Raw genomic sequence first — 20,655 nt, forward strand, 5'->3', positions numbered from 1 at the left:
TTTTTAAAATTTATTTATTCATGAGAGACACAGAGGGAGAGAGGCAGAGACACAGGCAGAGGGAGAAGCAGGCTCCATGCAGGGAGCCCGACGTGGGACTCGATCCTGGGACTCCAGGATCATGTCCTGGGCCGAAGGCAGGCACCAAACTGCTGAGCCACCCAGGGATCCCCTCTATGGCTTATTTTTTTAAATGTTTTTATTTTTCACTGTGTTACAAAGCAAATAACATAAAATTTACCCTCTTAACCATTTTTAAGCATGCAGTTCAGGGGATCCCTGGGTGGTGCAGCGCTTTGGCGCCTGCCTTTGGCCCAGGGCATGATCCTGGAGACCCAGGATCGAATCCCACATTGGGCTCCCGGTGCATGGAGCCTGCTTCTCCCTCTGCCTGTGTCTCTGCCTCTCTCTCTCTCTCTCTCTCTGTGACTATCATAAATAAATAAAAAAAAATTTTAAAAAAAGCATGCAGTTCAGTAGCGTTAACTATATTCACATTGCTGTGTAATGCCTCTAGAGCTTTTCATTTTGCACATCTGAGTCTATGCCCATCGAACAACATCCCCCCATTTCCCCGTCCCTGCAGCCCCTGGCAACCAACATTCTGCTTGCTATGAATTTGACTACTTTTGGTACTTCATGTAAGTGGAATCACACAGTATTTGGCCTTCTGCGACTGGCTTTTTTCACTCACCATAATATCTTCAAGGTTCATCCATGTAGCTCATGACAGGATTTCCTTCCTTTTGGGAGGATGAATAATATGCCACTGTAGGTGCATACTGCAGTTTATCTGCCTATTCATCTGTTGGTGGACACTCAAGTTGTGGCAGTGCTTGGCTACTGTGAATAGCGCTGCAATGAACATGGGTGTCCAAGTATCTCCTCAAGATCTTTCCATGTCCTCTTTAGTGCAGTTATTTGGCTTCTCTAGGGATTTCTTTCTCCCCTGCTGGCTCCTACTGCCCCTGTCACCCAATGCACTTTTATCCTCAGCCTGAATTTCACTGTTCTGAGCACCTGACAGACTCCTCTTGCAGCTCCCTGACCACCAGGCCAAGAGATGTGGGGCAGCAGGCAGGGCACTGGGCCAGGACGGAGCTGCTGGGGCCTTTGTCCACTGTTAGCAGACTCAGACCACCTTTCATGTCTGTGCCGCGATCCCTTGCCTCTCAGAAGGAAGGAATGCACAGGAAGCTCCTTCTGCTTTAAGGATCATGGATCCCTTGCTGCCAAATGGGCGACTCCAGAGGGAGCTCTCTCCTGTGCTCCAGCCATGCAAGGACAAGCCTGCCGAACATCTTCATCCAGGGGACCTAGAGGCTCCTAAAAGCACATCCCTTCTCCCCCATTCTCTGCCTCCCCTCTGGAATCTTCTCTTTCCTCATCTCCCCCTGGGGTACAGTCTGGATGCTTCCATGCCATCTTCCCAAACCGGCCCCTGTCCTGGCTGATCATCCTCCCCCAACACAGCACTCAGGAGGTACTTGAGCCAACCATAAGGCTGTGAGACAGAGAGTGGGGTGGCACATGGAGTACCCCTGCTGGGCTGCCAATGCTCCGGGACACAGGGGGCATCTCAAGCCACCTCCACAGCCTGCAGTGTGAGGCACCTCAGGAGGCCTCCTGATGTGCTTACCATTTGTGAGATCACATCCTTGGTCCATCTCACCCTATGTGACCTCTCTACAGCCTTTGACTTTGGTGCAAGACCTGTCTTTGGTCTCTGGCTGCAGTGCTTTCTCACTACATGCCTGCCATTGCATCTCAGTTTCCTGTCAGCATCCTTCTCTTCTCTCCCTCTAAACACTCCCTCCCTCGGGCAGTGTCTCCATGCCCCACGCCTACTGCTTCCTCTCCCACCTCTTCACGAAGGATGCCCGTCCATCCATCTATCTGTCCATTCAGCAAACATGCACTCATCACCTGCTATGGTCCAGAGTTTGACCTAGACAGCCAGAGACACATGAGTGTGCCTACTTCCTGTCCTCACAGGGCTTACAGCACAGGGACAGGGCAGGGCCGCCACAAGCTGGGGAAGACGTATTGTGGGGAACAGTTGCATGCCCTTTTAGCTACCGCTGACCTCCACTTGGACACACCATAGACATCTTTAACACAACATGTCCCAAATTCAATTTATCAGCCCCTCCAAACCTGCCCCTCTTCCCTGTTTCCCTATGCTAGCAATCACACTGCAATGCAGAGGCTTGGGACTCAGCCTACACTTTCTCTTTCCCACTCCTCCATTCTGTTGACTGGGTCCCCACCCACTCTTCTCCTCCTCTTCACTTGCCCTGAAATTCCTCAGCTCCTCTGAAGTCCCACCAGGTCCTGACCACCTCACCGAGATAATCAGAGCCAACCGAGACAATCAGAGCCAACCGCTAACTAGTCTCTTCCACCTTCCTGCCACTCCCATCCAGACCCCATTCTCTGGCCAGGGTCAAGAGAAGCTTACCAAAAAAAATTCTGCCTAAAACTGGTAATGGCTAGGGGCCCCTGGGTGGCTCAGTTGGCTGAATATTTGACTCTTGATTTCAGCTCAGGTTGTGATCTTGGGGTTGTGAGACCGAGCCCCACATCTGACTTTGTGCTGAGCAGGGAGTCTGCTTGAGATTCTCACTCTCCCTCTGCCCTTCCCCCATGCACATGCTCTCTCTCTCTCTCTCTTTCTCATAAATAAATGAAAAAAACTTAAGAAAGAAACTTCAGTGGCTTCACTAACAGCGAGGTTCCTTTGGGCATGCTGTTTCTTCCACCTAGGACATCTTCCACTCTGGATTCTTTTCAAACCTACCACACAGAGTTAGTGCCCTATGCACACTTCGCTATAATCCGTTTTATACACTGCTGCTGCTGCTTCATTGGGTTTCTGTGTGCCTGGCATATACTCTTAATGCTGAAATCTTTTCATTCATTCAAATATTTACTGAGCACCTACTATGTGACAGGCACACCAATGAACAAAGCAGAAACAATTCTAATGGTCATAGCATTCATACTGGTGTGGGAGATAGATAACATAAATAAATCAAATAGGTAGGGTGCATTGGATGGTGATGTGCTACGAAGGAAGAAAACAGTTGCAGAAAGAAGGTTGAGTGGAAGGAATGTCTACAGTTTTAAATAGGAGATTCAGAGTAGATCTTGCTGAGAGGGTGAAATTTGAGCAATAAAACAAAGGAGTAAATGAAAGTATAGGCTATGTGGATGACTGTAGGAAAAGCTTCCAGACACAGCAGAAGCCCATACAAAGGCCCTGAGGCAGGAGTGAGAGTAATAGATGAAGGGAGAAAGATACTGGGTGTGCCGGGGCCGGGGTGGGGGATTAAAGGACCAATAGGCCTTTGCTGTTGTAGATGTTGGTTTTTACTCTGAATAAATGGGGAACCACTGGAATACTTTGAACAGCGGAGGGGGCATGATCTGACCTAGAATTTAAGAGCATCAGCCCGACTGCTTCCTTCTGATTAGAACATAGCAGGAGCAAGGGTGGAAGTAAAGAAACCGGTGAGGTAGCTACTGGAATCGTCCAGTTGAGTGTGGTGACTGGGACCAGGGAGGGTATATGGAGGCAATGGGGAGTGCCCAAGCTCTGGACATATTTTTAAGATGAAGCCAATGGTATCTGATGATGGGCTGTGTGTTATGCATGAGAAAAGGAGAGTTTGCAAGGATGCCCCCAGATCCTTGGTCTGTGCACATGGAGGAATGGACTTACTGATGAGCTGACCTATGGAGAAGAACGTTTGTTCAAGTCCTTTTATCCATTTTAAATTGGGTTGTTTGTCTTTTGTTGTTGAATTGTAGAAATACATATTTTGAAGTGGACTGACTCTCCACTCCAGGCCTTCCAGTCCCTCATTTGAAGAGCTATTCCTCTCTTTTTATTTTTTTAAAAGATTTTATTTATTTATTTGAGGGAGAGAGAGATAATGAGCTAGAGAGAGAGCACAAGCCGGGGGGCGGGCAGTGGGGGGTGGGGGGAGGGCGAGGAGGCTGAGGGAGAGGGAGAAGCAGACTCCCTGCTGAGCCTGGAGCCAAAGGCAGGTGCTCCCTCTTCCTCTGCTTTTATTTTATTTATTCATGAGAATACACACACACACACAGAGAGGCAGAGACACAGGCAGAGGGAGAAGCAGTCTCCATGCAGGGAGCCTGACGTGGGACTCGATCCAGGGTCTCCAAGATCATGCCCTGGGCTGAAGGCGGCGCCAAACCGCTGAGCCAGCTGGGCTGCCCTTCCTCTGCTTTTAAATCCAAATATAAGTAGACAGTTTCCAAGCCGTTAGAGATCCTAATGTCATGTCCTCCGCCCCCAGGATGGCTCCTACTGCAATTTTTTAAGTTCTCAAATCTGAAGATCGGTTGTCTAATTTCACATTGCACACTGGCCTCTGTTCTGGCTCCACAGATGACAAAAAATTACGCAAAAATTACAGATTAGATTTGAGGTTAGGATTTCCAACAGACCCGAAACACAAGGTGACCCATTTACAACCAGATCCTCAAGACCGGCCAGATGACCTGACTTCTGCGAACGAGAAAGGACACGCACGCGCCGTGGAACTGAGGGCGCGACGAGGCCAGTGAAGGCGTGGCTTCTGCCCGAGTTCAAGATGGACGCCGGCCCCGCCCATCCCCTCCCAGGGGGCGACAAGGGAGAGGCTCAAGGCTCAGCACACGATTGGTGGAGTTGCCCGCGGGGCGGGAGTGACAGTGTCCCGACTTCCGGTTCCGGCAGTACCCGGAGCCGGGTCGAGATGGAGGAAGATGCCCGGGTGTGCCGGCGGCTGCCCGGCATGGAGGCTAGAGTGGGAGCTGTGGCCTAGAGGCCCGGGCTTGGAGTTCGCCTCAGTCGCGGGGGAACCGCCCTGATCGGAGGAGGTAAGAAACCGCCGGTGCAGGGTGCCTGACGGTTGAGGTCTCCGAGGATCTGGACCTGTCACGGCGGCAGCGGGTGCCTGCGCTCCGTGGGAGCCCCCCTGGCCGATGCGGGGATGAGGGGCGACTCCAGCCCGGCGTCTGTTCTGTCGGAGGAGCGCGAGGCTCGCCCACGGCGGAGGGAGCGGGACGGGAGGCGTGATGACGGCCGCGTCCAAGCCTCCCGCCGAGGGCTGCCGTGCGGAGGGCCGGCGGGAGCTGCAAGGACCGTGTCAAGTGGTGTCTGTGATGAGGGATCACATGGTGCCTGTGGACGACCACGGGAGAGCTGGGAGGGACCTCCGGGTGCCCGAGGGAAGAGACGGCCTCGAAGGAGGGGTCGCAGGCATTGCGGGGACCCGCCCTGAGGACCGGTGGACTAGCGCGTCGGTACATTTCGCGCTCGTGCGGGAGATAGCTCCCAGGATGCAGAGTCTTGATGCAGACGCAAGGGTGGGGGAGCGGAGGAACCGCTGGGGAACCACAGAGTGTGGTTCCGGCTGAGGAGCGGGGACCCAAGCCCATGGGTGTGGGTCTGGAGCTGTAGAAGGGGATTTGCTTTGGTGGGGGTGGGTGGTTGACCCGAAAAGATCTGCCAGCGTCTAGTGATCATCACTGGGCCCAGTTCTGGTGACAAGTCAGGATGGAGTCATAATGGCCATTATTACTCTTAGAGTAGCTGTATCGTTATGATAATACTGATGATCCTTAATATTTAAAGCAGTGTTTTCCAAACTCTGACACATAGTAATCACCCAGAGAACTTGTTGACAAATGTTGGCTCTTATTCAACATGGCTAGCCTGCAACCTGAAATTCTGTCTTTCTAAGAAGCTTCCCGGTGACGCCCAGGCTGGGATCTGTGCGCCACCCTGAGTAGCCAGGATTGAGAGCAGGGTTGTCTGATAGAGCTTTCTGCAATGATGGAGATGCTTTGCTGTTACAAAACACTTTCCCCCATATTGCCTCCCGTGAGTGCCTCCACACTATTATCCAGCCATGGCAGGCCTGACTAGCCCCGCTTCATAGATGAGGAAACAGTTTCAGTGAACACATGGTTCCAGTGGTACCAGTTAGGAATAGAAGTAGAGCTCAAACTTGGGTCTCTTGAATACTAGTTAGTGTCCTTTGCACTGCATGACCTGGCCTTCCAGGTGACACTGCCTTGTTTCAAACCAGAATCTTATCCCCAGACCCAGTGAATAGTCTGGTGTGATGCTTCTGGTTCAGGAAGAATGCAAGTGGAAGGGAGGTGTGCAGAGACCTCCAATGTGTCCCTTTCCTTTGCTGGGCTTGACAGTGGAGGCTGTGCCTCTGACATCAGATTTGATGACTTCGGGTATTCTGGGTCATCAGTTGGGTACCCATAGGAGGCACTTCAAACTTTGTGCCTGAGCAGTTGTTAAAACACAGAAGGAAATTCAGAATTGGAGCTTGCTCACAATAAGGATCTGGGAAAGAGCCTTAAAGTACTGGGGCTGGTCGTGTTGGGAGAAGGGAAGGCTGGAGGAAATGTGTGTACAGGAGTCTGCCAAGAGGATTTTCCAAAGGGTAAAACAACAGTTTTTTGGGATCCCTGGGTGGCTCAGCGGTTTAGCGCCTGCCTTTGGCTCAGGGCGTGATCCTGGAGTCCCGGGATCGGGTCCCACATCGGGCTCCCTGCATGGAGCCTGCTTCTCCCTCTCCCTGTGTCTCTGCCTCTCTCTGTGTGTCTCTCATGAATAAATAAATAAAATCTTTAAAAAAAAAAAGTTTTTTATTTTTATTTTTTAACAGTTTTTATTATTATTATTATTATTATTTATTTATTTATGAGAGAGACAGAGAGAGAAGCAGAGACAGAGGCAGAAGCAGGCTTCCCACAAGGAGCCAGATGTGAGGGACACCTGGGTGGTTCAGCGGTTGAGTGTCTGCCTTTGGCTCAGGTCATGATCCTGGGATTCAGGATCGAGTTCCACATTGGGCTCCCCTTAGGGAGCCTGCTTCTCACTCTGCCTGTGTCTTTGCCTCTCTCTCTCATGAATAAATAAATAAAATCTTTAAAAAAAATGGAAAAAAGGAGCTAGATGTGGGACTCCATTTAGGACCCCAGGACCGCGCCCTGAGCTGAAGGAAGACACTCAACCACTGAGCCACCCAGGCGTCTGGAGGAACTCATTTTGATATTTCAGCAGGAAGTTTGGACGTTATGTAACAAAGAGCAGGTTGAGATCCCACTTTTTTTTTTTAAGATTTTATTTATTTATTCATGAGAGACAGAGAGAGAGAGAGAGAGAGAGAGAGAGAGAGAGAGAGAGACAGGCAGAGGGAGAAGCAGGCTCCATGCAGGAAGCCCGACGTGGGACTCGACCCCAGGTCTCTAGGATCAGGCCCTGGGCTGAAGGTGGCACTAAACCACTGAGCCACCCGGTGGTTGCCACTGATCTGCCCGAGATCCCACTTTTTGAAGGGATAGAGGAGTGATTGCAGGGCCCTTTCCTCTTTAACTGTCTAGGCTCCTCCATCTGAGGCCAGACCCTTAGTGGCTTCTCCTGTCACCATGTCAGTGGTAGGAGTTACCTGCTTTGGCCTCGGAGAGAGTTGTCCCCTGCCTTCCTTCTGGGAATTTAGAATCCCTGGGCACACATAAGAGATGGAAGAAAGCAGGGAAACGGGACACTGGGTCCCGGGACACTGGTTCCCTAGGATTTCATGCTAGGGAGATACTGGTACTTTGTGCTTCAGCTTGACAACTGAGGAAGTGCCCACAACACCAGGTCTTGGAACAGAATCTACTGCTCTGCCATTCTGCCCTGCTTAGCAGTTTTCACGAGCCTTGCTGTATTTGTCCTGGGACGACAGTGTGCCAGCCAGCCTCTCCGCTTGTCACTCCACCAGCACCCTAGGAAGCAGAGGCAGCTCTTGATTTCCCTGGAAAGAAACTGAGAGAAATAACGGGTCATCTGCAGGGCCAGGAGCTTATGCTTAACCCTTGGGTGACCAGCGGTCCTGAGGGCATTAATTCTGCCTCCCATAGGTGGGAGTGATTTGGCTTTAGACTGAACTGTGTGACTTGTGTTGGAACTCTGCGACTCCCATGGGGTAGAAGGCATGGTCAGTAGAGGAGAAATCTTGGCTCATATCCTGTCTCTACCACTGACCAGCGGCATGACCTTAGACCTGTTCCTTTTAACTTACTGATGCGGTGTCCTCATTTAGCAGAAGTGTCTAACTGCACAGGTTCAGTTGTAAGGATTACATGAGGTCATAGGTATTCAGAAAATCCTAGAGTCTCTCCCTCCTCATCGCTCAGTGGTGTTGAAAACATGACCTTGGGACCCTGTATAATGAACACGTGGGTCAGGGCAGATGATAACCACCTTCTCTTGAGGGCCTCAGAGGAGAGGTCTGCTGGGCTTGGTGGGAGTCTGAGGCAGGGGAGGAATGGTCACTTCCCTTCGCTCCTTTCCCGCAGATGCTCCATTCTGGCTGAGCTGGCTGCTCTAGGCCACTGTTTTCTTCCTTTTGTCCTCATGCATTTCTGCTCTGTTCACGTGGCTCTGTCCTGCAGGGGTGCCTCCCACTCGCCTCACCTGGAAGCTGAAGTTCCCCTCAGCGCATAGGTGTGCAGCTTGCCCCACAGGCAGGTCCTTCAGTGATGGTGATGTAATCCAGCTTAGTCCAGCTAGGGGGGGGGGTTCCAGAAACCCCACTGTGCTTCTCCGCTGACTTCCATTGTAAAAGCAAGAAGCTCCTCAGGCTAGTTGGGAGCTTTTAGTGGGGAAGGTGGTAGAGGATGGACTCTGTTTAGAAACTTGACATGAGGTTTGCCAAGGCATGGGCTTCCAGAAGATTTCAAATTCTAGATTGTCCCTTTGATGTGGTCACCTCCTTTCCCAGCCTGGGGGGATCTCTCTCAAAGCATGGGAAGCCCCTGACTTCTCACTGCCAACTTCACTTCCCCATTTCCCCTCTGGCTGAAAATGTCCAGTGTCTTGCCCAGGAACACATTATATTGTCACCAATATATCATGGCCTGCTGTTTATAGTTTCTCAGTTGCAACCTCCTGATTTTATACAATTACATTAGTATTAGTTTTGTTTGAAAACTTAGGCAGTGGATACACTTGACATGAGAGCCACATTACAGTGATGTGCCCTGGTTTCTTTCTCAGTATCTTACATCTGTTCCCTAGAGGGATACTGTTGTCCTCAGGAACAGATTGTGAGTTTCTGGAAGGCAGAATCTGTGTCTCCCCTGTCACTTGACTCTCATTATATAGGACAGAGATATGATTTCTGTGCTTAGGGGTAAGAGGGGCCAGACATGTCCTCTCCCCTGTGGTTCTTGAGACTCTTCAGGGAAACCACTTAGCTCTCTGCTGGTTCTTTTCTTTCTCTGGACTGAGTTATCTAATAACCAAAGAGGACTCTGACCTTTGGCTTGTTCCTAACTTTCTAACTCCTTTCACTGGAGGGAGGGGAGAAAGGGGGGTGCCACACTTTTTTCGAATGCAGCCTGGAGAAAAGATGTGTGGTGAGTGTGTAGTGGGGTGGCTCAGAGGGGCCAGCAGGGAAATCAGAACTAAAGTGAGGGATGGAAGCTGGGAAATGGTGACAAAAGACACCCTGCAGAGGGCCAAAGGTCAAGGCAGTGTCTCCTCAGCACACCCTGGAGCATCCACTAGATCTTCCACCATGGAGAGCTTCCTGCCCTCCAGCAGTAGGAACCTGCTGAGTGATATCCCCTTAGCTTACCCGAGAGGAGAGCCTTGGAGAGCCTTGCATCCTGCCGGGTGGTTTATCCCCAGCATCCTGCGCTCTTGCCTGGGGTGAGCAGAGGAGAAGGACAGCAGACTGTAACACTGGGGCCCAGGCAGAGGCAGGGACTGGAAGAGGTGGTGGATCAGCCTGGGGCAGGGAGCTGAAGTGGGAGTGGAGCGGAGAAGTCACTGAAGTGAGGAACAGCTCCTGGAATTGGGGAAGGACCAATGAAGGGGAGAGGAGGGGGTCACATCCTGATCCTTGAAGGAAGACTCAGGCGAGAGTTGGCCAAGCCGGACTGGGTGGAGTCTAAGCTTCGGGGAGGTGAGAACTCTAGGAGATGATGCCTGAGGAGGGGGTTCAGAGCCTACCCCGCAGAGCAGAGTGCAAAGTTCTGGCCTCGTTCTCTACATCCTCCCACCTGCTCACATCCTCAGGTCTTCAGGCGCCATGGAGGACAAGCGCAACATCCAGATCATCGAGTGGGAACACCTGGACAAGAAGAAGTTCTATGTGTTTGGTGTAGCAATGACAATGATGATTCGTGTCAGCGTCTACCCGTTCACCCTCATCCGCACCCGGCTGCAGGTTCAGAAAGGCAAGAGCCTCTACCATGGGACTTTTGATGCCTTCATCAAGATCCTGCGAGCAGACGGTGTTACTGGCCTCTACCGGGGGTTCCTGGTCAACACCTTCACCCTCATCTCTGGCCAGTGCTATGTCACCACATATGAGCTCACCCGGAAATTTGTCGCTGACTACAGCCAGAGCAACACCATCAAATCACTGGTGGCCGGTGGCTCAGCCTCCCTCGTGGCTCAGAGCATCACAGTGCCCATTGATGTGGTGTCCCAGCACCTGATGATGCAGCGCAAGGGTGAGAGAATGGGCCGCTTCCAAGTGCGAGGGAGCCCAGATGGACGAGGGGTAGTTGCCTTTGGCCAAACCAAGGACATCATCAGGCAGATCCTGCGGGCTGATGGGCTGCGAGGCTTCTACCGAGGCTACGTGGCTTCACTGCTTACCTACATCCCAAATAGTGCTGTTTGGTGGCCCTTCTATCATTTCTATGCAGGTAAGAGGAGGCCAGAAGAGTGAGGGTAGAGGGAGGGCCTGCTAATGGGGCTGAGATGCTGCGGCTCTGTGCATGCTGGAGTGGAAGATTTCATGAGAGAATGGGCTGTTCATCCAACAAACATTTGACCCCATTCATAGATGAATAAGACACGGTTCTTGCCTTCAGGGGGCTTATATTATTGTGGGGGGAATCAGATAAGTAAAGTGATGACTGTAGAACATAAAGTATGGTCTGGCTGCATTAGAATCAATGAGGGTTAGTGGAATCTTGGTAGAGAATTGGAAGGTGAGGAAGGACAAAATTCATGGGATATTTGGGATTTGAAGATGAAATTACAAATGAAATTTCATTTGAATGTTTGAGTTGGATATCTTTCCTCAGCGTTGTTAAATTCAAGATGTCATAGAATCTTGAACCCCTTCACTTGTAGAATGTATTTTTGTTTGTAAGACATTTTATTTAAGTGTTTCCCAGAAATGGATTACTGGGTCCAAAGTAAATATGTTGCCAGATTTCCTTCTGTAAGGGTAGAGTGCACTGCCAGGAGCAAGACCTCGGTGAGCCTGCCACCCTCGGCATCCACAGCTTTGGGCAACCAGCAGATTCCCGTGAGGAAGCCTCCCCAGCCCCTGCTGCGGGCTTCTGAGCCTTGGTGGTGGGCGTTCTGTATCATCCATCTGGGACCTTTCTAACCAAATTTTATGACGACCTCCTAACCTATAATCATTCTGTCCCTCTGGTACTATGCATTTCTAATTCTATTTTCCTGATTGTACCTTCTTCTTTATTGCTAGCTCTGTTTCACACACCCTTTCTTCTAGACTATTTGGTGAAATTCACATACCTGGACTCTACCCCTGGCCCTTTGCATCACATCCTTTGGGAATTAAGATTATCAAAATCTAGGGGATCCCTGGGTGGCTCAGCGGTTTGGCGCCCGCCTTTGGCCCAGGGCGTGATCCTGGAGTCCTGGGATCGAGTCCTGCGTCGGGCTCCCGGCATGGAGCCTGCTTCTCCCTCTGCCTCTCTGTGTCTCTGCCTCTCTCTCTCTCTCTCTCTCTCTGTGTGTGTCTATCATAAATAAATAAATAAATCTTTAAAAAAAAAATCTTAATGTTAAAAAAACTCGAGGAAATGTGAGCATTTTCTCTGGCATTGTCTCCTCCCTTCTCTCCTTATGTGATTTCATTTATGATTGACTTGTACTTTTCTGACATGTCAGAAAATGTTTGTCCATCCCCAGACTAACTTTCCAGAGCTCTGGATAGGCACTCTGACTGTTGGGCCTCTCGACTTGGGTGTGCACATTTACATCTGAAACATTGCTCAGTGAACTATTTTTTAACCAAGCTGGTTAGGTCACTTCCTTCTCTCAGTGGCCATCCCTGAGACTATCACTCTTCCTTCCTTGTCCCCACATCTGGTCCTGGTGACCCCAGAATGTTTTTCCCTACTTTTGTCCTTTCCTCCTGCCTCTCCTGGAAATCATGTCTCAGTGACCACCCTGCTGGGTGCTGCACCAGCCCTTTAGCTGGACTCCCATCCCACCTGCCACACATCCCTAATGGAGTCACTCTTTCAACCCTAGTTGCAGTGTTCAGTGGCTCCCACTGCTCCTGAGGACAAGCCCATCTCTTCAGCCTGGCTTCTACCTCCCTTTATACTGAAGCCTCTCCTAGTGTAGTGGGTGCTGCAGCCAGGTCAGATCATGCACAGATCTTCCACTGTGCATCATGTCTCCCACCCCTGCTTGTTCCTCTCAGCCCCCAGGCACACTTGCCTGGTGAAGCCATAACTTACCTGAGAGTTCCTTACTGCCTCCTCTCACATCTCCCCACTGGCCCTTAACCCAGAAGTGACCTTTCCTTCCCTTGAGCCCCCTGACATGGCTTGAAGCTATCTTCAGGCAGCTGTATCGCTTGTCTTGATATTATTTGTATGTGCCTTATCTCTTCACTCTGGGGAAAGGTTCCTTTTTTAAAAAAATACATTTTTTCCAGTTTTATTGAGATAGAATTGATTGGAAAGTTTCTTGGACAGGGGAGGAAGCTAACATTTATTGAACATGCACTATGTGCCAGGCTGTCTGACATGTGTGTTTCCTAAGTATTTGTTGAAAGAGTAGATTGGCTCTTGTCATTGCCCTTTGCTAAAAATCTACCAGTGCTGCCTTCTGGGCATTTAGAGTAAAATCAAATGTGTCCATGGTCAGCACAGATGTCCTTGAGCTGCATGGCCTGCTGTACCAGTCCTGTGAGGGGCCTCTCCCCTGACCTTGCTCCATCCTCAAGGTCCTTCTCTCTGCCTGAATCACACCAAGCTCTTCACCCTCGCAGATAATGTTTTTCAGCCTGGAGTGCCCTGGCCCTGTTCTCTTGGTGGCAGGGTCCTCCTCATGCTTTAGGCCTCAGCCTATATGCTACCTTTGCACAGCAGACTTCTTCACCCAGTTGGCAAGAGGGCTCTTTCTCTTTTCTTTTTCAGTTTGTTTCCTTCATAGCACTTGTTATAATTTGTGATCATTTTATCCCTGACTCACAACTCCTGGATTAGATTGAGTCCCAGGAAGGTACTTCCCTGTTCATTTCTATGTCCTGTGCTCACCACAGTGTGTGGCATCCAGTAGCATTAGATAAATACACGTTTATATTACTGTCCAAACTCATGTAACCAGAAGGGACATAAACCAAATCAGCCTGGGTTTATCTTCTGCTTTGCACAGATAATAGGTGCCCAGAAAGCACTTGGGGCACTTTTCCCCACTCTCTTGCTTTTTTCTTTTCATCTTCTCCTGGAGTCCCAGGAATATGGCATGTGTGTATGACTAAGTTGGAACCTGGATCTTGCTGTGGCTTGCAGGCCTGGGGGCCAGTGCAGACATGCCCATGGAGGCTAGCAGCACCAGACCAGATGCCACCTTCCAGTAGCCTCAAGATGCTTGCTTCTTAGGAGAAACAAGATATGGGTGAGAAGGTGTCAACAGGTCACTTTGTCTTGGTTTGTGCTGACCTTCTGGAGGAAGGGAGGTGATTAGCAACCAGGGGAGAGGTGGTTCTGGCAGGGCATTAAGGAGTCCTACTATGCTGCTAGATTTAGAGGCCCTTACGTCTGCCCTGCCAACCCCCACCTTCCTACTGTCCCCTAAAGATTTTTAGGTGGCTACAAATTACCAAAAGTAGAGGCATGAGAAAAAGTTCTTCAAGGTTCTTTGACAGCGGGCAGCCCCGGTGGCGCAGCGGTTTAGGTTTAGCGCCGCCTGCAGCCCAGGGCATGATTCTGGAGATCCTGGATCAAGTCCCACATCAGGCTCTCTGCATGGAGCCTGCTTCTCCCTCTGCCTGTGTCTCTGCCTCTCATTCTCTCTCTGTGTTTCTATGAATAAATAAATAAAATCTTAAAAAAAAATTTACTTATTAAAAAAAAAAGGTTCTTTGACAGCTGAACTGTAGAGAGAAGACTGAGAGTCTTTGAGATAATAAATCTACTTTCCATCTAGCCTCATTCAGAGCGAAAGCCAAAGCTCTCACAGTGGCTCCAAGGCCTTAATGTCTTACCTCTCAGACCTCGTCTACTGTTGTTTCCCTTGCTCATTCTGTTCCAGGTACACCAGCCCTGCTGCTCTTGGAGACTTAAGGCACACTCCTGCCTCAGGGCCTTTGGATAGGATGTTACCACTGCTTGGAAAGTTCTTTCCACAGATCCACAGGGCTTGCACTCTCCTTCAGGTCTTTGCTCAAACTTCAACCTTCTTGGAGAGGCCTTCCATGACTGCCTTGTTTAAAATGGCAACCCCTTCATTCCCCACACTCAGCGTTCCCAATCTCCCTTTTCTGCTTTATTTTTATCTACAGGGGGCATGCATCACCTTCTGACGTAGCTATATATTTTGGTTTTTATTTGTTAATTGTCTGTGTTTCCCCCATTAGAATGGAAAACTTTGTAAGGGTGGGACTTGAGCTCATTCGTTCACTGCTCCATCCTCAGGGAGGCTGGCATACTGTAGCCAGTTAATGAACCCTTGTTGAACAAATGAGCTCTTGTTTCTCACCTCAAGAGAGGGTAAAGTAAATAGTTCAGCTGCAGGTAAGTTTTCCAGTGACCGGGGAATGGACGGGGCTTGGTCCTCTGCCATCACCTCCATCAGTATTTTGAAAAATGAGTCTTTCTTGATATAGCCTGGAAAAAAATCTCACTGTTGGATATGATTTTTTTCTCTCTTTTTTTAAAGATTTTATGTATTTATTTATGAGAGACACACACACACACACACACACACACACAGAGGGGCGAGACACAGGCAGAGGGAGAAGCAGGCTCCATGCAGGGAGCCTGATGTGGGACTCGATCCTGGGTCTCCAGGATCAGGCCCTGGGCTGAAGGCTGCATTAAATCACTGAGCCACCCAGGCTGCCCTGATTTTCTCTTCTAAGTGTCATTGTTTTTATTTTTAAAAACATTCACATGGGTATATACATGATGGAATATTGGCCATTAAAAAAACTGAAATCTTACCATTTGCAATGACATGGTTGGAGGTAGAGAGTATAATGTTAAGTGAAATCAGCCAGTTAGAGAAAGACAAATACCATATGATCTCACATGTATGTGGAATTTAAGAAACAGGACAAACAAAAAAAAGACAAAAAACCAGACTTTTCACTCTAGAGAACACATTGGTGGTCATCAGAGGGAAGGTGGGTGGGGGATGGGGGAACAGGTGATGGGGATGAGGAGTACTCATTTTTTTTTTTTTTACACTTGATCTTAGCCAAAAGGCCGAGAAGCGATTTTTTTTTTAATTCTTTTTTTAATTTTTTTTTTTTAATTTATGATAGAGAGAGGGAGAGAGAGAGAGAGAGAGAGAGAGACAGAGAGAGAGACAGAGACATAGGCAGTGGGAGAAGCAGGCTCCATGCACCAGGAGCCTGATGTGGGATTCGATCCAGGGTCTCCAGGATCGCGCCCTGGGCCAAAGGCAGGCGCCAAACCTCTGCGCCACCCAGGGATCCCGATGAGGAGTACTCTTATCACAATGAGCACTGAGTATGATAGTGAACTGTTGAATCACTATATTGTACACTGAAAACTAATATAACACTGCATGTTAATATCTGGAATTTAAAAAAGAAGAGTAAAAGTATTCATGTGGCTCAAAACTCACCAGATAAGGAAGGGGATGCAGCGAAAAGGTTCCTCACCCTCTGTGGTCACCCTGCCCCTTAGCCAGTCAGCACTGCCAGCTTTTACTGTTTGCTGCCAGTTGTTCCGTGCATGTGTGAGAAAACATGTGCTTTCCTGGCTGTGTGTTGAGAGGAATAGATCACAGGCAATAAGGTTTTTACACCAGGAAGGAGTTATGTCCATCAGATGAAAGCAGCAAGCAAAGAGGCTCTGAAACCCCTTCTCCAAAGGAATCTTCTATTCGAAGTGGGCAATGTACCCAGCATGGCTTCCAGAAGGGGCCTGAGATTTATCATTTTTTGTTGGTTAGGATGGAAGCGAAAAAAAAGAGAAGATGGGAGTTACAGGGCCTAAGGACACTGAGGATGAAGAGGGTTCATCCTTGTTGGGCATAGAGGCAGCATGAGGGCAGATTGAATGGCATCTCGTATCTTGAGGTATTATTGTCTTTCCCTCAATTCCAGAGCAACTCTCGTACCTCTGTCCTAAAGAGTGCCCGCACATTGTCTTTCAAGCCGTGTCGGGGCCCCTGGCTGCGGCCACCGCTTCCATCCTCACCAATCCCATGGATGTCATCCGAACCCGAGTGCAGGTAAGGCCAGCCTCTACCCCTGTGAGAAGGGTAACTGTAGGCTTCCCAGCAATCCCTGACCTCTCTGTGTCATAGCCTCCTAGTCCCAGCCAACCTGGTCCTGGTCGGCCCCTTCCTTGTGGTTAGGACTCAACATCTACAGAAACCAGCTGAGCACTGTGAAGCATCTAGTTTCCCTCACAGTGTCTGCTGCTGGCATGCCCTCCTCCTGTCCTCACCATGCCTCACTGGCTCCTCCCTGCCTTGCATCCCATTAGCAGAGCCCATCAGACACCTTTTCCTTACCTTGTGGTATTAGAAATAGCCATCTCGGTGAATTCTGTAAGTCTGGTTTCTCTGCTGGGCTGTGAGTCCTCTATGGACTGTTCTCGAGAAGGTCTCCTGGACTGTGCCGTTGTGGACTCAGCAGAGACACTGACAGCCCTTGGTGGTGCTGTGCAGAGATTATCATCCCTGTCTTCACTCAGCTCAAAGATAGTTCCCCAGCACCAAGTCCAAGAACCTAACTATGGTTAGGCCCATAGAACCTAACTATGGATGTGTGACAATCAGGCAGCAGGTTCTGATGCTTAAAGTGTTAGGTGGAGAGAACCGGGGATTCGGAGGTGTGAGGTGGGTAACGTGAGAGGACCGCTGACCAGGAGGTCGGGCCACTAGTGAGGTTGGGAGGGGAGGGAAAGAAATCAACAGATTGGGGGTGAAGTCAGGGTGCTGGGATGGGGTGGGTGGTAAATCTAGGTGTATTTGTCCCTAGGAGAGAATGACCTGCCCCCCCCCCCACACTTTTAAATGAATAAATGGGCATCTGGTTGGTTTGCAAATAGCAAAGCACACAGGTTCCCTCTGCATTCTCCTTGGAGGTTTGTTTTGAGTGTTGTAGGAGGAGATCCCAGGGAGAGGACAGGTCTCTACTTCTGAGGCGTTCCCAGGCCGGAGAGGACAAAGTGCATATGAGGGCCAGAGGCCTTGCTGGAACGGCCTTGGACTCGGCTGTGGATGAGTGGGAGGGCTAGGGGGGCATGGGTGGTCAGAGGAGAGTCTGGAGAGGAAGAGGGGAGGATGGAGGAGGATGCTAAAGGAGGTGGGGAGGAGTAGGGCCAGAGGTCCCCTGTGAGCATCATCCAGTCTAGGGAGGTGTGTCAAGGAGTCCGTGTCCTGCAGTGGTTGAGGGTCTGTGTGGGGCCTGAGCGGGGCGAAGTGTGTTTTGGTGGCCGGGGACGGGTGGTCAGGGGAAGGGGGCAGTACTGCTGAAAAGGAACAGAGAAAATTCTTGCCTTAGCCAAACTTGCAGTGTGGTAGGGAAGACAGGTCCCAGGGTGTGTGGGGGTGACAGATCAGGGCAGGACTCCAGCTGCAGGAAGTGAGGGACTGAGATGGAATGGAAATAACAGACTGGCAAGGCCGCGAGGACCCAGTCTTCCCGGGGCCAGAGAGCAGCATCCAGTCCAAGGACCCTAGCTGAGTGGCTTACCTCGTGGTAATACTAGCTCGAGGTTACAGAACTCGAGCGTCTGCCAGGCGCTGTTCTCAGCAGTGTTGACTGCTCAGAACAACCACGGGGGGCGGTATGCCCCGTTGCTGTTTCACCCCAGAGGGGACTGAGGTGCAGAGAAGTGGGTACACTCCCTGAGGTTGCACTGTCAGGAAGCCAGGGAATGGAACTCTGCCTGGGCAGGCAGCCCCGTGCCGCACTGGCCCTCACAAGCACAATCCAGCCCCCAGACTCCAAGGGGGCTTCTTCCCATGGTAGCCCAAGGCAGAGGGAGACTGTGCTGAGCGGCTTTGACTGCAGACCACAGCCTTCTGCTCTGTTGCGTTTCCAGGTGGAAGGCAAGAGCTCCATCACCCTGACCTTCCGACAGCTGATAGCCGAAGAGGGGCCTTGGGGCCTCATGAAGGGCCTCTCGGCCAGAATCATCTCTGCCACACCCTCTACCATCGTCATCGTGGTTGGCTACGAGAGCCTCAAGAAACTCAGCCTCCGACCTGAGCTGGTGGACTCCAGACACTGGTAACCCATGGTGGGGAGTGAACCCCAATGTTTGCCACACTACTTACTCTAGGGCGGGTAGCACCCTCCCCACGTGCCCCCACCACTTTTGCAGCCTGCCCAGGGCCTGGTGGTCTGTCTGGGACAGAGCAGAGACTCTGAACTGCTCTTGCTGAAGAGGCTCCACACCTGGACCCCCTGCTCCTGTTATTTTTCATTTTCTTGCCAAACTAGTCCCGGTCAGTCGGTCCTGTCCTAAGGAAACCCACCATCCACACAAGTTCTGCCGCACCTGTCCCCTGTGAACCCTTCTGGTTTCTCCCACCATCTGTGTCCCTGCGATCCTGACAAGAGCTGTACATAGAGCTTGCTTACTATCTCACTGGTCTTCCTCTTGGGCTTTCAGCCCAGGTTCCAAGCAGCTGCCATCAGCCCTTTCCTGCTTAGTATCATAGGCTGGGTGTTTTTACTTGGGACTGAGCTGCCCACCAGACTGTTCTGTTTTTCCCTGCCACCGGGGGCATGGTGCCAGGTACTTCTGCACAGGGAGCAGGAGCAGCACAGACCTCTGATTCTTCAGAGCACTTGTCCTCTCTTTGGAGAGTTATTAGGTCGGGGACAAATGTTGATACTTTATTTTGTGTATTTTTTTTAACATCTGTGAACTAGGTACTGTCAGTACTGCTGAGGCGCCAATCCTGCGGTTAGAGCCCACCCCTTGCTCAGACAGGTGAAAAAGTGGCTTTCCCCTCAATCCCAGTTACCTATCTCTTCCACTTCCTTCAGAGCCAGCAGCCCCAGGACATGCAGGCCGCTGGCTGCCCCTGGTCCAGATGATGGGGGGGGGGGGGCAGTTTGGAGTAGATGGGGCGGCCTCGGTGCTGTTGCACCACTGGGTGGAGAGAACAGCTGCTCTGGAAAGCCCCAGTGCATCTGCCGAGAGCTGCCCAGTGAAGCCTGGGAGAGGTGGTGGGGCCACTCATATCTATACCCCAGTCACTGGAACTCACACAGTTCTCACAACAGGAATCTCTGAGTTGTGGAACCACTGGTGTTTCTCCTCATCCCTCTCAAGGGATGCTGGGGGAGTAAGGAGTGGGTCAGGAGGTCACCCGCACCAGGACTGCACTTACCAGCCCGACACTGCCCAGCAGATGTGGCCACCGCCCAGCCAGCCCTCCTCCACCACTGGGCCTGCGAAGCGGGGTGTGGTGCCCCTAATGACAAAAGGCCTGTCAGACCCTGCACTGCTACTGCACATGTGTGGCCTCTCATCATTCCCCTGGGAAAGGCCGAGGAGCCAACTTGAAAGGTGCTAGCTACCTGAGGCCTTGACACTTCCTACGGCTGCCCCATCTTCTGTCGCCCAAGCGGATCAGAGCCAAAGCCTGCTCCTCTACCTTCGCTGCTGCCACCACCACCTCTGCCTGTCTGGGTCCCAAACCTTCCAGGGTTATTCCCATTTACTTACCTTCGGTGTGTCCCCCAGTGAGTGTCCGCTGATGGTTGCCACCCCACCTCTGTGCACAGGTGACTCTGAACCTCCTGCCCCTCCCTCACCCACCTGCCCCCTGAGCCACCAATAGCATGGAGGCCAGGGCCTCAGCCCTCCCCAACTTCCAGGGGCTTGTGGGCTCAGACCGCTTTCCCCCAACTCCCCGGGCAGGGTGCCGCCCCCCCGCCCCCATCGCCCTCTTTACCTCCCTCCATTCTCCCCATCGCCCTCACCCCCTCCCCTTTCTCACACACACACTCGCGCACCCGCACGGTCCGATAGGACGCCGTGCGTCTCCCAACAGGAAGCCCTGACCGCTGCTCTCCCATCCAGCACTTCATGGGCTTTGGTCTGGCTGGGTTACGGGGCGCCCGGCGGGGAGGCGACCGAAGGCCACGCCCGCTGGACTTGGGGGCCAGCTGGTCCGTGGCCAGGAACTGGAAGGAACGTGGGACACTGGGTAGGCGTCTGGTAGACTGGACTCCTGTGAACATTAGCGGCGGACACTCACTGCTGCACTGTACGAAGTCTCTGACGTGTAATTAAAAGTTTTTATTGAGCCCCTGAGCTTTGGCTGGCGCGTACTCTGCCCCCGCCCAAGTAGGACGTCGGCGCTGGCGCGCAGCTGCGTCCTCCCGCCCCTCGCGCGGC

At 51.3% G+C, this 20,655-nt stretch overlaps 1 protein-coding gene across 2 annotated transcripts; it reads left to right on the plus strand.

Moving 5' to 3' along the window:
- The first annotated feature begins 4,729 nt into the window (after window positions 1-4,729).
- Window positions 4,730-20,571, plus strand: SLC25A44 (solute carrier family 25 member 44). 2 transcript variants are annotated; one of them, XM_041745810.1, is made up of 5 exons: window positions 4,730-4,890; window positions 10,106-10,743; window positions 16,392-16,519; window positions 18,343-18,530; window positions 19,179-20,571. In XM_041745810.1, the coding sequence occupies exons 2-5, from the start codon at window positions 10,119-10,121 to the stop codon at window positions 19,195-19,197; spliced, it is 960 nt and encodes a 319-aa protein (XP_041601744.1). In that variant the 5' UTR covers window positions 4,730-4,890; window positions 10,106-10,118; the 3' UTR covers window positions 19,198-20,571. The 2 variants fall into 2 exon arrangements, with proteins under 2 accessions (XP_041601744.1, XP_041601751.1); XM_041745817.1 differs by lacking the exon at window positions 4,730-4,890 and adding an exon at window positions 9,385-9,441.
- Window positions 20,572-20,655: the final 84 nt, after the last annotated feature.

Source organism: Vulpes lagopus, chromosome 1, assembly GCF_018345385.1.
Source record: "Vulpes lagopus strain Blue_001 chromosome 1, ASM1834538v1, whole genome shotgun sequence".
NCBI classification, from domain to species: Eukaryota; Metazoa; Chordata; class Mammalia; order Carnivora; family Canidae; genus Vulpes; species Vulpes lagopus.